The following is an 18,070-nucleotide window of genomic DNA, read 5'->3' as shown; positions in this document are numbered from 1 at the left end:
CGTGCCTCTGTGGGATTACCTCCATCGCCGATGGCCGTATTTGAGATGGGAAGACCAGGTGCTGAGGGTGACACCATTCTCTGGACAGGGATCCTAGATTGTTTAAACGGAGAAAGGAACCTGAGGAGCAGCGTGCATCCAATGCTCTCCGCTTCCTGGTTGTGTTGCGATGTGACCAGCTCGTAATGCCTTGACTTCCGGGCCGTGAGGACCATACCTTAACTGTGAGCTGATAGAAACCCTTTTCCTCCTTAGTTGCTTTTGTCAAGGTATTTTATCACAGCCAGAGAAAAGTAACCAGTTTTGAGCAGTTCTTCCTAAGGAGGGACATAATCTGTCTAACCATGGTGTAGGTGATGGACAGGGGATGAAGGGAAAAACCAAGATGCTATTGCAACAGTGCGGGCAAAGCATGCTTGGTGCTTTGCCTCGGATCATGGTGGCAGCTGTGGCAGTCAGAAGACTGCATTTGTGGAATTTATTTGCAGCGTTACTTACAGCTCGCATTGAATGCCTTGCTAATGCTTCCTCTGTGGATTTTTTCACTTTGGATTTATTTTAGTGAAAGGTGGTGATGGGAGAAGCTGAGGAAGATTTAAGGTTGCCGTGATACTGGGCCGTGATCTAAAAATCTAAGCGGGTTCTAGGCCTCTAAGCCTCTGGCGCAGCAATAATTTAGCAGCCAACCCCCCAGCTGCTTCTCAGTAACCATGCGCAACAGGCCAGATAAGAGCCTATGGAACGCACAGAAGTTTCTGAAATCAACGCCAGCGGACCCCGGGATTCGTAGTTCATAGCTTCTGCGCAGGCGCAGTGGCTCCCGCGGGCTTGCGTGCGCAGCTGCTGCGGACAAGGTTCTGAAAGCTTGTTGCGGTGCAGCTGGCTGCGGGTGCTGGTACAGGTATCGGTTTCCGCCGTTGGTTTTTGAAGCTGCGCGGGTTGCGGGCTCCGAGCGCGCACATCTTGGGCGGGTTAGGACCCAGAGCATCCCACGGACCTGGCGCTGCGCTGCAGCTACCGCTGCGGAGGCGTGCTCTTCTGCAGCACCCCGCCATCCCATCCTTCCATTCATTCCTCCCTTGCTCAGGGCTTGAAAACTTCGTTACCGTTGGTATTTTGAACTGGATAATTCCTTCGTTTGTTTCCTCGCGCGTGCGTGTGTTTGTGTGTGATCCTTTTGCTAGATGTTTAGCAGCGTCCCTGGCTGTATCCCTTAAGAAACCCCGGATCATCCTTCCTCCTGGGTCTTAATAAACCAGAGCGTCTCCAGGCTTTGCCAGCTGACACCTGTGGGGCAAATTGCCGCTGCTTTTCTCTCTTGAGTTGAGAATCTTAACCTGCGTCACATTTTCACGGAGCTTCTAGTGAAGCAGCTGCGCATGTCTCAGTCACTGCGGAGACCCAGGTGTCCAAAGGGACGTCAGGTAACGTGGTGGGCGCCTGATGGTTAGCAAAGAAGTAAATGACATCACTGTGTGGCGGGTCCTGAGATGGGTAGTTAGTTAACGCTATGCTAATTGCAATAAGAGGCTCGTAATCTTGCCAAATAGTGGTACATCTCAGGCCATCTTTCCTTGATATAAGTGATCTGTACACTCCTGTCCTCACGGTGTCTATTCCCATATCTGTAAATGCACAGTCTTTTATGGAATGAATGAATAAATGCGTGCATGCATGCAGCACAGGCCAGGCTGTGTGCAAAGACCATTTGGGAATCAAAGGGAAGCGTCACAAGGTGGTGGGGTGGGGGGATGGAGGAGTAGAGGTGGAGTGTTGGAGGTGGGGGTTGGGGATGGTGGTTATGGGTCAACTGAGAAGAATCAGAGGTTTTGTTTTTTTATATGTTTTTTGTGGAATTTTCCCCCTTGTGGTGATGGGGGTCGTGTGTGTGTGTGTGTGTGTGTGTGTGTGTGTCTGTCTGTCTGTTTTCCTGAGGATTGAAACCAGGACCTCCACATGCTAGGCAAGTATCCTACCACTGAGCAATATCTCCAGCCCTAGTTTTATTGTGTGTTTGTGGCTCTTTTGCCTGCATGTATGAATGCCCAGCGTGCATGTCAGAAGAGAGTGTGGGATCCCCTGACGCTGGAGTTACAGATGGTTGTGGGCTGCTATGTAGCTGCCAGGAATAGAATTGAACCTGGTTCTTCTGCGAAACAGAAACTGCTGTTCAGCCCTGAATCCTAAGAGTCATATTTTGAAGAATGAGTAAAGGATTAGTAAGACGGAGAAGGCAGCATTCCAAGGGAAGAGGGGGTGGAAAGCTCTGGTGTTAAGGATAAGAGAGTGTTGGTATGGAGTATTTCTGTGTAGCTGCAAGTTGGGTCAGTCTGTAAGGTATCTAGGCAAATCTCTAGATGTTTCTGTGTGCCTTCTGCATTGAGCGTGGTCTTAGTGAACCCATGAGGGCTTCCAAGCAGGAAAATAACAGGGTCAGCTTCTGAGTATCAGGGAAATTCTCTGGCTGCAGTGTGAGAGTTGACTGAAGACAAACATACGTAGGAAAGTGGGCCCCAGGCCAAGAGCATTTGTCGCTCTTCCGAGGACCCAAGTTCTGTTCCCAACAGCCACATGGCAGCTCACAACCTTTTGTAACTCCAACTCCAGGGGATCCAAGGCTTGCTTTTGACCTCCATGGGCACCAGACACATGCGTGGTACACATACATTCAGGCAGGAAAAGCACTCATACATATATAAGTATATCTAAAAATAAATGTTAAGATGGAGAGGGTCTGAGCTTGGTTATTTATTATGTGGAAAGTAAGACGGGGGAGGAAATTTGATAGTCATATATGAAATCAGGCTTCTGAGTTGAGCAGCTGCTAGGAAATTAGTGTTTATTGAAAGGGCAGGACCTGTATTTAACCTGTGTTTGTGACTCAATCTCTTGAAACCAGGGGATCTTCTATTCATTTTGTTTGCAGGAGTTGTATTAGGTTTGAAGTACCTGTCTGCTTGCAGAGGATGTTTAATTATCTTTATTAAACCCTTCAGTTTTTAGTCTGTAAAGATTCTCCTTCTCTGGGGCTAGAGAGTTGGGTCAGAGGTTGAGAGCACCTGCTGCCCTCCCAGACATCCTGAGTTCAATTCCCAGCAACCACATGATGTCTCGCAACCATCTATAGTGAGATCTGGTGCTCTCTCCTGGCGAGCAGGCATACGTGCAGGGAGAAGAATGCTGTTAACAAAATAAATCTTAAAAAAAAATTCTCCTGTTAATAGACTGGTTGGTTGGACACTTAGAGACTCTTGTGTCTCTTAAGTGACTAGGTATGGGGGGGCGGGGCACATGCATTGGTGATAAAAGTCAGTGTTTTCGGAATTAACAATCTGTTTATGCATTTAATGTCTTTTGTTTCTTCTTGACAGTTCCTTCAAGACTCTAAATTGGATTCCGGAGACGTTGGTAGTTTGCTGTGCGTAGATAGTACCTGTTGGCAGATCATACATACTCAGATAGTCTACACGGGACTGGATTCCCGCTGGTGACACAATGCAGACTTCAGTGCCCTCGAACATGCTGGCAGCCGTCTCCCCAGGCCCTTCAGCTCTGGCCTCACTTGAACAAAGCAGGGTCCCTGGAATGGATACTTCTAGGGCCCAAGAAAGGCTCTTAAGAGGATATGCTGATGACCTAGATTCTTTCAGGCAGAAGTTCAGGTGGTTTTGTTACTCACAAGAAGAAGGGCCCAGAAAAACCCTGAACCAGCTCTGGGACCTCTGCAAGCAGTGGCTGAGACCAGACGTTCACACCAAAGAGCAGATCTTAGAGCGGCTCGTGTTTGAGCAGTTCCTGAGGGTTTTGCCTGGAGAGATGAGGATTTGGGTGAATTCTCAGCATCCCAAGAGTAGTGTGGAGGTGGTGACCATGGTAGAAGATTTGAACCAAACACTTGAAGAAAGGGAAGGTGAGAGTTGCGAGTAGAAGTGGGTGGGGTGGTGGGACAAGAGGAATCCCCTAAGGTTTGAACTAAACCTCTCAAAGGAAGCAAGACTGTTAAGATTGAAAATGAAGAATTAAAATTATATATTCAAAGATAAGGGAGCATTTAAGGCAGTGGTTCTCAACCTGTGGGTCGAGACCCCTTTGTAGGTTACGACTCTTCCATAGGGACTGCATATCAGATATTTACATTATGATTCATAACAGTGGCAACATTACAGTTATGAAGTAGCAACAGAAATAATTGTATGGTTAGGGGTCGTCACAACATGAACTGTATTAAGGAGTCGCGGTGTTCGGAAGATTGAGAACCACTGATTAAAGGGAGACATTCTATTTTACAGATGACTGGCAATCAGGTCTGCATTTGAGTTCTTAGAGGCTCTAAGGTTGAAAAATTAGCTTAGCATGCTGCGGTGATAAATCAGAGGAGTCAGGCAGCCCACATTTAGGCATCCCAGTTACCTGTGTGGCCACAAATTAAATTGGTGGCAGCGAACAGTCCTTCCTCCTAGCTAGTTAGAGCTCGTGGTAGAATCCATTCTGTCCCTCACTGCTTCTCCAAAATCCTGACCTCTGTGTGGAGTCTCCTGCAGTGAAATCTATTGCTAGCAGCCATTTGCAAGGAAGAACAATTTTCTTTTTTTTTTCTTTTTGTTTTTTTTTTTTTTGGTTTTTCGAGACAGGGTTTCTCTGTGGTTTTGGAGCCTGCCCTGGAACTCGCTCTTGTAGACCAGGCTGGTCTCGAACTCACAGAGATCCGCCTGCCTCTGCCTCCCAAGTGCTGGGATTAAAGGCGTGCGCCACCACCACCCGGCAGAACAATTTTCTTAAACTGATCCTCTTATATGGTTTTATATAATTCTTAATCTCCCCCCAACTGTCTGGTCAATAAAACCACCTATAGTTCTTGTTATAAGGTGGTAGAGTATGATTGGGAGAAAGTCTTTCTCCTATTTGGACGTGAGTCATCATCTAGGGATGCGCAGTGTGTTTTGTCACTTCAGGCTCCTCATGGGGTCTTGACCCAGTGTCCCACCCCTAAGATCTCAATGAGCTTACCCAGAACCCCACCCTCTGCTCTTTCCCCTTCAGTGGAGTTCTCTTGCTTCTTAACTATGATCCTTAGGAATCAGCTGGAAATCCCAGAGGCACAGTTGGTCTTTTTAACTAGATTAGTGCCTTTGTTCAATAACCTAAGCTGTAAGTAAGAAATGTAAGTTCAATAAACGGCTGTCAGCAACGTTTGAGCAAGGCTGGTTTACCTTGATCCACCTTATACATTAGAAATATTTCAAATTATTACACAAAGTGTTTTACAGCTAAGGGCTTGTGGAAGGAAGGAACTAGGTTTTTGTGATGAAATAGTGGGGGAAAGCCTATTTTTATATATAAAAAAAATCTATCTCTGGTGGTTCTGTGTTTTAAAAAGAAGGAAAAATTGATTTCTGAACTCTCCTCCAGGGGGCCATGAAAACACTGTGATATTATGAAATAGATATTTGAGTTTTCATCTCCTCCTTGGCCTGCAGCCCCTATAACCCTGCCATTTTCCAAGTGACTAGAGCATTAAATGCCTTCTTATTAAAATAGTTGTCCTTTCCTCCTTGGTTCCTGATGTCAAGGTCAAAGGCAGTCACCTTGCCATTTACCATAGACAACTTGTAGCCATGCCTAAACTTAATGGATGATATTCGCAGTGTCCAGAAGTGACCACACATGGAGGCTGATTTCCAGGGCAGCTGTAGAGGGATGGGAGTTCACAGCCCCCCACCTCCAGAGGGCCGAGATGTTCACTAGTGATGGTATTAGTCATGCCTCTGTGATGATACTGTCTTACAGAAATCTGGACATACGGGGATTCCTGGAGGGTGCGATACCTGAAGAAGGCATGCAGGGAGTTTGTATCTGGGTGTTTCCAGGCTGGGACCAAGTTTAGGAGCTCTGAACGTTTTTCGATAGGCTTTGCCCTATGCAGCTTTTTCATCTGGTTATTCATTTGTGTTCTTTCTAATATCCTTTGTTAAAAAAAATAAGCAAATAAACTCTTCTGTGAGCCATGTTAGCAAATCAGTCCAACCCAAGCTACGGGGTTGTGGTGAGTTCAGATTGGGAACAGAATGGAGCTGAAAGACCAGACTGACTTTTCCCTTCCCCAGTTCTTAGCACTCAAGATTCTGCCGTGTGCAAAGTGGAGGATTTGGGAGAAGAGGAGATGGTGGCTGTTCCTCCGAATGTGGAGCCACGTGTAAGTTTTCATTCTTCAGTGGAAACTGAGCTATTACTGAGGGACGTAATGGTACAGAATCAACCAAAAGAACTTGTAGGTCACTGTTTACTTGCTGTTTATAATTTTGATGCTAGACAAAATTATTTAAGGCCAGTAAGATGGCTGGGTGTGTGAAGGCTCCTGTAGCCGAGACTGATGGACCTAAATTCTGTCTCAGTGTCTGTATGGTAGAAGGAGATAACCAGCTCCAGCAGGTTATTCTCTGATCCCCACAGACATTCTGTCGCATGCTTATGTGCCACCATTATCCCAAAATTATTTTGTGGGGGAGGGGGAAAGCATTTACTAAAACTCAAATATTAACTCTTGGCAAAAGGAGTCAGGTAGAAACAGAATTTTATTTCCCTAACATAATAAAGAACATCTTCACCTGGGTAGATCAGGAGATTTAAAAAATAGAAGTAAAAGCAAAACACCGTAAGCAAAAGGATCGGTATTTCCTGAACACTGCAGTCAACCAAGTGAAGTCAGTGCTAAAGTGTGAGAGACAAAGTCATTTTACAACAGACAATGTTACTGTCCATTTGCAAAGCCTTGGGGGTCAACCAATTAAGACTAGAGCTCATGGAGCAGCTGGGAAAAGCAACTGGTTATGGGTCAGTAAGTTTCCAGTACTAGTAATTACCAGTTAGGAAAAAAAATTATAGTAACAAGTAATAGTTCTACAGTAGAGCAGAAATGAGCTTAGAGTAGGTTTGCTTCCTGGTGCCTGGAACGTGTGAATATTTGCTTGAAGACAAAGCAGTCATTGCAAGTGTCATTAAGATACAGGTTTTAAGATGAAGAATGGGTGCTACTAAAATTGGAAAGATGGCTGGGCAGGGGTGGTGCACACATTTAACCAGACCAGCACTCAGGAGGCAGAGACAGGCAGATGTCTGAGTTCAAGGCAGCCAGGGAAACCCTGTTTTGAAATGTAGAAGTAGTAGTAATAATAAATAAAATAATATAGAAACAGAAAGATGGAGAGTTGATCCCGGATCTTATGGGTAGGTCCTAACAACTGTCACAAATGCCCTTATTAGAGAAGCAGAGGAAATGTGAACACAGAGTTGATTTATAGAGAGAGGAAGGCAATTAGGAGTGACTGGGCCACAAGCCAGGGAAGGTCAAGGAATGCTAGCAGCCATGGGACACTGGAAGAGGCAAATGGACTCTTCCTCCAGAGGCTCAAGAGAATGCAGCTCCTTGATCTTCTATTTCTGGCCTCTGGAACTAAGAGAGAATGTGTTTCTGTTTGAAGTCACAGGGCCTTGGTATTCGTTACAGGATAGGACATTGGCAAGCTGCTAAGCTGATAATCCAAGTACAAAGAGAGCCTGTTGTCTGCTCCCCTCCCACAGAGGATGCTATGCATCTATCGCATAGAAGATGGGTAGGATGCGTCTGTATCCCAGAACTCAGAGCACTAAGTCAGGATGGCTGCTTTGAAGGCAGTGTGGTTTCCAAGCAAGTCTGAAAGGAAAAAAAGAAAGAAAGGAAAAAAAAAGTGATTTTCAGGAGTTAGTATCCTTGTTTGTGAATGTGACATACTTGTAGGCATGAGTATATTACCAAACCAGATTCTTTTTGATTATATATTTTGAAATACTGCTTCAGGCTGGTTTGCCGGCGCACACCTGTAATCGAGTCCTAGAGATGCCGAAGCAGGCGGATCCTGTTGAGTTTGAGGCCAGCGCAGGCTCTGAGTAATAGCAAGCATCACTGCTTCACGTGACTAAAGCCTGTAACAGCTGCTGTTGAGTATTTAACTATTACCTGTACTTAGCTTATAGTCTACAGTTTTGAGGATGGGGGATGGCAGTTCAGACCCTAGTGTATGATTTTCCTTTTACTCCTAGGAATGAATGTTTTAGGGTTAACTTGATCAGAGTTAACAGTGTAGAGAAGTCTTGCACCGTCAATACTTAATGCTAGATTCTCAAGTGGGAACGGTCAGGACTGTACAGTACCCTTGTTCAGTGTTTCTTATAATGCTTGTATGAACTCTGAACCTTGCTTTGAAGCTTTAAAAAAATTTCCAAGCCTGCCCTGGAGGGATTGCTTAGCGGTTAAGAGCTTAGCGGTTAAGAGCACTGACTATATTTGCAAAGGACTCCAATTCAGTTCCCAGCTCCAACATGTCAGGTTACATCTGTCTTCCATTCCAATTTCAGAGATTCAGCACCCTCTCCTGACCTCTAGAAGCACAAGTCATGCACGCAGCATACATACATATAGGCAGAACATGCATGTTCATAAAAGAATAAATTCTTTGAAAAAAATTAAAAATTTACCAGGCCTGGTTGGGCATGGGCCTATAATTCCAGCTACTCTGGAAGCCGAGGCAGGAGGAACTCTAGTTCAGAATTTAAGTAACTTAGTGAGAAACTATAGTAATACAAAGTAAAAAAGGTTGAGGGTGTAGCTCAGTGACAGAGCACATACCTAGCATGCACCAGGCCCTGAGTTCTGTTCCCAGCAAAACACATACACACAGAGACAACGTGGATGCATTCAGACCGCTGATATCCTGACCACTTCTCTGAATCCTTAAGGTCTGTTGGGAACTAATACAATGCAAAGTTGCTGTGTTCGATCTTCTAGGAAGCGGTAACATTTGAGGATGTGTCTGTGAACTTTACCAGAGGGGAGTGGAAGATGCTGGAGCCGTCTCAGAGGGAGCTATATAAGGAAATGCTGCTGGAAAACTTAAGGAACCTAGAGTTTTTGGGTAAGACATCTTCTCTTCGCAATCTAGCTTCTAAGAGGGTAGCTTCTTCAGCCCCTGTTAACCTATCTGAAAGATAAATGCCACATGACTGTTTTAACTGTATCTGCTGGGCATCCAGGACCTGGCATGACTATTCCTAAAAAAGGAGCCTGAAAGTGTACTTTATGTGATATTTCCTCCTAAAATAAGTTGTTGCTTCATTCCATTGGAAATGTCGCAACATCATTTTGTTGTCCTCAGGGTTATGCCTTCCCCTCCTTCCTCGTTGGATTCCTCCTCTGTATTTGATAGAGAAACAGATTAAATATGAATGCTGGGTTGTAGTTACACTTTGTTTGTGTTTTAACAAATAAAGCTTGCCTGAAGATCAGAGTGCAGAGCTAAGCCACTAGAGGTTAGGCAGTGGCGGCACACACCTTTAATCCTAGGCCTCGAGAGACAGAGGCAGAGGGATCTCTGTGAGTTCAAGGCCACCCTGGGCTACACAAGATTGAATCTGTCTAAAAGAGAAACAGAGCCCACACAAAGGTGATCCCAGCACTAGGGAGGTGCAGACAGGAGTGCTGCAACTGGGCAGAGAGAGGAATACAAGGCGGGACAGGTCTGAGGAGCACTGCAGTCTGAGGTTTGGTGGAGACAAATGCAGTCTGGAGATGCAGTCTGAAGATAGGCTCACCCATTCCGACTGAGTATTGGTAGAGGTAAGAACTCTCTAGTGGCCGGCCCCTCTGCCTCTCTAATCTTTAGCGCTAACCCCTTTATCTGCCTCTGGGTTTTTATTATTAATAACAATTAGAATCTGTGCAACACTGGGTCATCTTTGTTCTATGTGTAAGCAATCATTTTCTGGCCTTTTCTCTGAGCAGGCTCTCCAGTTTCCAACTTTGATTTGATTTCCCAGCTGAAGTGGGTTAAGTTGCCAAGGGTACTGGAAAAAGAAATCTCAAAAGACCCCAGACCAGGTGAGTTCGTAAAAGGTAAGAAAGAAATAAAAACCATGGGGAACAAAAAAACCTTTGAAATGCTGGGTGGATCTCAGGCTAGAATACCAAGCTGACTGATTAGAAGAGAGCCTTCATCTTCCTGGAATGCTCATTTTAGTGGGGACACTGTTGGTTTGGGTCCTCCGAAAAGATGTGACTCCCCAAAGTGGAGATGTTTGAGAGAAATCAAGTGAAGAAAAATGGAAAAGGAATTTGGATTACCGTGAGAGCGCAGTGCAGGTGTAACCTCTGAGTGAGGAGAACGGAAGGAGGTAGGGAGAAAGGATTTGAAGCTGAAGATGGTTTGCAAATTTAGGCAAGGCCAAAGAGGAGGCCCTGGGCAACAATAGCATGAGAGGGTTCCCTACCTCACGGAAATGGTCCTGGAGTGGCTGTGTGCATCATCATTGACAGTGAGAGGTGTGTGACGGGGCAGCAGGCAGTCTCCCCACAGCAGATCTGAGAAGCTCATTACTATGGACACTTAAAAGACCAATTAGCATACAAGGGCATTAGTCACATAGTGTAGGCCATAAGAATGGGGTATAAAAAGAATTGTGGGAGTTTCTGGGATTACAGACCAGACTCACAATGCGCATTTTAGGATTCATTTTTTACTTTAATGATGCAGAATGAGGCATGTCCAGTAGGAATTATACTTGACTCGCAGTGTGTGATCTGATCACTCTTTTGCAAGGCTGAGCAGCAGCATCGCTCAGCACAATCGTGATCATGTAACCTCATGCTTAAAAGCTCCATGTTGGATGTGTTGAATACATTTTTACGTAGGGTGTTTTCAGCTTACCATGGCTTTACTAAGACATAATTCGATTGTAAATCAAGGAGCATCTATATAAGGGAACAATAACTTAATTAGTATTTGAACTTAATCTCGAAAGGTAAGTGGGAATTCAAGCAGTCAACATGTATAATAATTCATTTTTTTTTTTTATTTTCGAGACAGGGTTTCTCTGTAGTTTTTGGTGCCTGTCCTGGAACTAGCTCTTGTAGACCAGGCTGGCCTCGAACTCACAGAGATCCGCCTCCCGAGTGCTGGGATTAAAGGCGTGCGCCACCACTGCCCGGCTAATAATTCCATTTTTTGTGAGTAAAATGCTCATATGTCTAAATGTACAGCTTAAATATTTATGGATTTTTAACATCTAGAAACATTAATGTTAATATATATGTTAGTTTTTATTAAGTTACTCTTCAAGGGATTAGGTTTTTCCTTTATCTTTCTCTGTATCTTCCTAAAATTTAAAAATAACTATCTAATATGTTGAATATAAAGATGCCATTACATATATTAGTACCTTTAGTTTTAAAAAATTTGAATTTTCTGAAGAATTTATTTTAATCAGCCTTGTAAATGAAGGCAGAGCTTTTCTGTCCCAACCACCGAGTCCCAAATAATCACACAAAAGCTTCTATTAATTACAAATTGTTTGACCTGTAGCTCAGTTTTCTGGCCTTCACAAACACAGCATGCGTGTAGTGCACAGACATACATGCAGGCAGAACACTCGTACAAAATAAAAATAAAAAGAATTTAAAATCTAGCTTCTACTGCTTACAATGCATGTGACTCTGAGCAAACTTCTGACTCTGTGTGCCCCATTGCGAATGTCCATAAAATACAATACAAGATGTACTTCATTGGGTTGTTGTGACGAGACAGTAAAACCATGCAAGTGAGGTCCTTATTGTGGAGCCGGACATTTGGGAAGGACATGAAGATAAAGTTTGGGTATGGAGAATAAGTAGAAATAGATTCGACCATGGTACAGAAATTGGAAAGAAGAGTGAAAACCTGCAACCTTCCTCACATGAAGCACAAGCTTTTCTTTTCCCACAGTATTTTCCCTGGCCTCTATGTTCATCTTGCTTTCCTGTATTGCTTATCTCTTGCCTATTTTATAAAGCTGTAATTGATAGCTATCTAAGCCATATCTCTTTTTTAATATAAACTGTTTGGCGTTTAGCTCGTCTCTTAAAAGTATTACTGTGTTCCTAGGTCAGCCCCAAATATAGCAGCTTCGTTTATTGCAAATGGAAATACTTGCTTTGTTATCTCTTTTAGAGGGTGAGTCTAGACGTGAATTGGATGCTTTTCTGGAAGACCTCACTTTAGAGAAGACAATAGACTACTGCTTTAGTGATAATGGTTATGGCTTGAAGGCAGAATTCCAGAAACGATATGGCAAGTCCAAAAAAGATCATAGCAAGCAGAGTAGCCATCAAAGTAAAGATTCTGACTCAAAGACTCCCTCTGGAAAGAATTTGAAACAAACTTCAGACGCAGCTAAACATCGAGGAACCTACTTAACAAAGAAGTCTCATGGGTCCAAGGAAGGCAAGAAGTCCTTCACCTTTCACTCAGATCTTGTGACCCGCAAAGAACACGGTACAGAAAAGTCACGGAAATGCAGCGGAAGCGAGAAAGGCTTGGTTTACTCTTCATCTCATACCAAACATAAGAGACAGCCGAGAATTGGCTCGTTGAGCAAGACCTACAAGTGCAGTAAGTGTGGCGTAGCCTTCACTCCAAACTCATGGTATCATAGTAAAAGCTCGCAATGTGAAAAATGCCAGAAGAATTTATTTCAAGGGGAAACGTCAAATAAAGACAAAGGGCCTGCAACTGAAGAGCCCAGTAAGTGCAGGAAATGTGGGAAAGCCCTTGGCAATAGTTCACAACGCTCCATGTGCACTGAATGTAGAGAAGCTCACAAACCTCGGCCATCTAAATCCCATAAAAAACGTGACGAGAAAGGAAAGCGGTACAAGTGTGATGAATGTGGAAAATACTTTGTTGGTTTACAAGTTCTCGAGATTCATCAAAGGATCCACACGGGAGAAAAGCCCTATGTATGTAAACACTGTGGGAGATCCTTCAATGACAACTCGTCATTTTTTCAACACCAGAGAATCCACACCGGAGAGAAACCATACACATGTAAGGAGTGCGGGAAATCCTTCACACTTAGCTCCTCTCTTTCAAAACATCAGAGGATACACACCGGAGAGAAGCCCTACAAGTGTAAGGAGTGTGGAAAAGCCTTCAGACAGAATTCTTGCCTTACTCGACATCAGAGAATCCACACTGGCGAGAAACCATATGTGTGCAAGGATTGCGGCTCGTCCTTTAGCCTTTTTAGTACTATCCTCTATCATCAAAGACTTCACGCAGGAGAAAAACCCTACAAATGTACCCACTGCGATAAGGCCTTTCCTACTCACTCCCGCCTCGGCCGTCATTTGAGATGTCACACCGGTGAAAAGCCATACAAGTGTAAAGAGTGTGGGAAGACATTCAGACAGAGCTCATCTCTTAATTTACATCTCCGAAGTCATACCGGAGAGAAGCCCTACAAATGTGATTTCTGTGGCGCCGCCTTTACTCGGAGCACAATCCTCGTTGAACATCTGAAAACACATACAAAACATGAATGTAAAAAATGTGGTAAGAAATGTAAAAGTCGGGCAGCCAGTCTTAAACATTGCTGTACTGAGTAATTCTGGGAATGTAGTTTGTGGGGGGAGGGGGGGAGGCTAGTTCCGGTTGTGATCTTATTTAAAACCTTGTCATGTAAACTGCCCACAGCATTGATTAGAAGCTTCAGCTTCAGTGGGTTGGTTCACAACTAGGAGTAGCCTTCTTCCCCTTTGGTCCCTCTTCTTGAGGGTGGCCAGTTTTGATTAGAGCTGATAAAATTATATTGACCTGAAGAAAGCATGTGAACTGAACTAATTCTGACAAGGCAAACTTCGAAAGACTCTTTTCTTCACGTATGTCTCTCCTTGGCTTCCTTCCACGGCCATACAGTAGAATGGAAAAGAACTGGCTGAACTCTTAACAACCTAGGCTCTATCCCAGTTTGCCAACCAGCCACTGTGTTGCCTAAAGAAGTCACTTAGACCTTCGTTTCTTTACTAGTAGAGTGAAGAGATGGTATTAATGATGGCTAAGTTTTCTTTTTATCTGATATTCTGATACTGCAGAAAATAACTTGAACATGTTTGGTTCATTGGATTCATCATGTCTGGTAGACACTCTCTCACAGGGTGGTGTACTTCTAGATTGGTGAGAATGTGGAATGTTTGATGCAGGGTCCCTCGAACGTGATAGACAGAACGATTCAGGGAAGCTCAGCGAAGTTTGCTTTCAGGGAATGTTCGAATTTGCACAAATCACCCCAGTCTGCTTATCTTTTGAGTTTTGCCTCGGTGGAATGGAAATTCAGAGAGCTTGCACCTGAGCCAGCTCCACCATGAAAGTAATGGTCTGAAGAGAAAAACCAGAAACAGTTGTTTTGGTTGGATATTTCCCCCTGCAGCGAGCACAGCCTCCTGCACCACAGTGTTTAAGAATTCTGTACACAAAAGTCACAAGATGGTAGATTGGATCAGGTTGGGTCCTTAGACATGTTTTAGTTGGTTTGTAGGATGGGGCATGTATGTACATACACAGTTTTTACTCTTTAGAAATAAGGAGTTTTGCATTTTAAGGGAAGCAGAGTTTGTCTTTCAAAATGCATAGGAGCTGACCACATTAGCCTATGTCCATGGACTACTCAGCTGTCCCGGGTGTGGTTGCCAGTTGAAATGCCAGGTTTCTCTTATATCTGGCTTTCCTACTGCAGCCTTGTGGTATTTTGTTACTCTGTCATTTAGATAATACATACACTAAAATCTCAAGGGAGACCCCCCAAATTGAGAACAAGTAAAAGTCAGGAAAAGAACTCAGAAGTAAGTTCTACTTGACACTTTTTTTTGTGAAGTGAGACTTCATGGAAGGGACTATATGAGTATTGATGAGCCGATGGAATCTTAACTTCTGAGGAAGGAAATCAAGACTCTGAATGAGTTAGTTTGGGTCTTGGGACTTGATTGTGGTATAGAAGTTGAAATTTGTGGCAATTCCTAGAGTGAGAACTAAACCAGAGCTCTGGTTTTTCAGGTAAAAGGATCTGCAGAGCTGATCCGAGACTCAGGGATATCTGCGGATGTGCTTAGGTTTGAAGTGCTACCTCTGCATGTAAGGTTTTTGGTTTCTTGTGGGTGGCTTCTCCCTCCTTATCCCAAGTCGAAAAGAAAATCAGACATTATTTTGTGATAAATTGATCAGTATAGCTGTTACCAAATGGACCAAGTAAACACATTCCTGACATCAAAGGAATTTGGCTTTTAAGAACCACTTATATGGGCTTAACAATTTTCAGAAATGATATATTTTATTGAAAAAAATTAATACATAAAAACAACTCTTGAGAAAGAGATCTCTTCCAGTGTGTTATAGGGAATTTCACAAGAAGCTATTTTTATCCCAACCTCAGTTGGGGATTAGAAACAAAACTTTTTTTTTTACAACTTCATTAAAATATGGAACACATATGCTTAAAATCAAGATGTGCAATCCAGTGAGCTTTCTTCAGTTCTACTGAAGTGCACATTTGTTACCATAATCCATTGTTCAGAACATCACGGTAATAAGAGTACCTGTTGGATCCATCCATTTATACATAATTCCCACTCTCGGACCCCAGGTAACTACTAAGCTGCCTTTATTTAGTGTCTGTATTTACGGATGGCCTTTTCTAGTCATTTTATATTGATTGGTCTTTGTTTCCCGTTGACATCGCATTTTTAAGTTTATGCATGTTATAGCCTATGTGATTTCTTTCTGTTAAAATGTTATTTGCTGGTTGTTTGTTGTTAGATTTGATAGTCTATCATGTGGATACTTCATCCATTACCTGTGAGAACATATTCTCTTCTTTCTCCTTAGGCAGCTGGCTGCTAGGAACAACACTGTGAACATAGGGTGAAAGTCGGTGTAGACATTAATGTTGATTGTTTTTCTTGGTAGACATCTATAGGTAGAGTTTCTGTAAAAACTTTAAAAATGTAGATTTCTGTTTAACTTCTTAGGAAATTACCAAATTGTTTTCCAGTGTGACTGCGTCATTTTAAATTCTGGCCAGTCATATGTGAATGTTCCGTTTTCTTTCCTTCTGTGCCCAATCTTTAAAAACTCTTCATCATCCTGGTGAAGTGGCATTTCCATATGCTTTTAGCTTGCATTTCCTGACGACTAATGTCACCATGTGCCCATTCCTCAGCCTTTCATGTGTCTCTGAGTTCTTCAAATTCCTTAGCTATTCAAAAGTCAGGATGGTTGAGTTATAACAAGTTCTTCATCGACATACATCCCTTTTCCAGCATGACCTTCATCTACATACGGTCCCTTCTCCAGCATGAACTTTCTATCACCGTGTACTAGAAGGAAACTATAAACCCCACTGCAAAATGTTTATCAACAACTAATAATTTAGCCTGAAAGGCATTCAATCTGGCCTAGTACCCACATACTCAAATCTGTTTTTAGATGGTCAGGTCATCTAAAGGCTTTAAGTTGATGATTATGACTCCTCATAGCATTGCTTTTTAAAGCTTTACTTGGCATTTCTGTTTATAGAGATAAGTATTTTCATCAACTCCATGACACATTTTAAAACAAAGTCCTTGTTCTTTAGAACGACTTATAGTGAGTTTCTATATAGAAATTTCTTTTAAGTCACAGGATAGGGCAAAGCCCCTGTCCGTAAATTTGCTTTATTCTTTTTACTTTAGAATTGCTTCTGATGTAAACTAGGCATACGGTAAAGTGAACCATCCTGATGTTTCCGGTTGAGAGATCTGTGTTGCACGTTTGCAGTTGACCTTCATCCCCAGCGCTTTTGCATCCTCCCACACTCAACTCACTGAGCGCGTATTGTCTGCTTCTCTCCCAAGCTCCTGGTCCTCCCATCTGGCTCGTGTTAGTCCCTGACCTAAGTAGTGACCGTGTGTTTGTGTGTGACTCGGCGTGTCATATCTGCAGGCATTCGAGGAAACTTCCGCTTGATTTGCTAGCACAGAGTATCTTAAACTCTTACATCATCCAGTTACTATTGATAAAAAAGAACACAATGTCGTTACATGTGCTCGGTCTCGTTGGCTCCGTAACCTAGTCACCTGCACGTGCGTACTGAAACACTTGAGCAGATGTCTGCTTTCAAAAGCTGAGTTAAGAACACTTACAGCTCAAATCAGACCCGGAAATGAAGCAACGAGGAAGAAGCTATCCCCTGCCTGAAAATGATGACCTGCCTGGTCTTTCAACTCAGCTACAATTTCATCTTCTTGAGAGAAACTAATCTTTCTGCTTAGCTGACATTCCCTAACAGATGAAAAAAAAAACATGTTTAGTAAATCAGAAGTTTGAGATCTGAGGCAATGAATTGGCTTCTCTTTGAAAATTTTGGTGTTCTTTGAGACAATACAATCAAAGTTTTCCTTGGTCAGTGTCTTACACGGATCATTTAAAACGAAAAAATACTTGAAATTTTTCAAATTTTCAGTCACTTGATTTTTGATAATAGAAATGTATATATTCTGTGAGAAATATGTAATTTGCTCATGTTTACCCTGAGCAAAATTGTTAAATGGTGTAGTGTTTTCTGTTTCTGTGGATATTTTTCAAGCTGTCGTTTTTTTTTTTCCCAAAGTTTTTGAGTGACTTATAGCAGTTGGCTTTACTTTTTTTTCAAGCTGTCATTTTTTTCCCCAAAGTTTTTGAGTGAATTATAGTAGTTGGCTTTACTTTTATCTACCCATAGTTCTAGTTTTTGCACGTGTGTGCATGTGCAAGAGCCAAGCTACTTTATAAGTGACACACTTAGAATCTGAAACGTGTTAAAATGTTGTTAAAGGGATTTTGGTTAGAAATTTAATTTATTTAGCTGGTTTTGTGAAATTTTTTTTTGCTAAGTTGAAAAGAGATATAGATCTGGAATATTGTCTTCAGTATTGCCTACTGTGTTGTCTTTAATACTTGAACTCGCTAGCTTTTGTGTCTGCTGCTGCTGCTGTAAATGCGACTGACATTTGTCAGTGACCACGCCCTGGGCCTTCTTTTAGTCCCCTTTCCCTCCTGTGCCACTTACAGTAAGAGCTTCTGTGTCCGCACTGAATTCTGCCTTAGAAATTTGCCTTTAACTAGACTTGAGCTATTTTTCCATGTATTTTTACCTAGAGAGTAATCACAATTCCAGTGAGAAGCACCTTGATTTGTGGCTATGAATTATACACGTA

General features: G+C 42.8%; 1 protein-coding gene across 3 annotated transcripts; it reads left to right on the top strand.

Moving 5' to 3' along the window:
• Positions 1-806: 806 nt before the first annotated feature.
• Znf483 (zinc finger protein 483) lies at positions 807-16,102 on the top strand. Of its 3 annotated transcripts, none has more exons than XM_075967125.1 (6): positions 807-901; positions 3,372-3,910; positions 6,105-6,193; positions 8,822-8,948; positions 9,815-9,910; positions 12,015-16,102. In XM_075967125.1, exons 2-6 carry the CDS (start codon positions 3,496-3,498, stop codon positions 13,448-13,450), a joined length of 2,163 nt encoding a protein of 720 aa, XP_075823240.1. In that variant the 5' UTR covers positions 807-901; positions 3,372-3,495; the 3' UTR covers positions 13,451-16,102. The 3 variants fall into 3 exon arrangements, with proteins under 3 accessions (XP_075823240.1, XP_075823239.1, XP_075823241.1); XM_075967124.1 differs by having other exon boundaries at positions 831-1,424; XM_075967126.1 differs by having other exon boundaries at positions 848-1,111.
• The last annotated feature ends 1,968 nt before the right edge of the window (positions 16,103-18,070 follow it).

Source organism: Microtus pennsylvanicus, chromosome 3 (genome assembly GCF_037038515.1).
Source record: "Microtus pennsylvanicus isolate mMicPen1 chromosome 3, mMicPen1.hap1, whole genome shotgun sequence".
In the NCBI taxonomy this organism is placed as follows: domain Eukaryota; kingdom Metazoa; phylum Chordata; class Mammalia; order Rodentia; family Cricetidae; genus Microtus; species Microtus pennsylvanicus.
The sequence above is the reverse complement of the archived record's forward strand: the minus strand, read 5'-3'. Positions and strand labels throughout refer to the sequence as shown.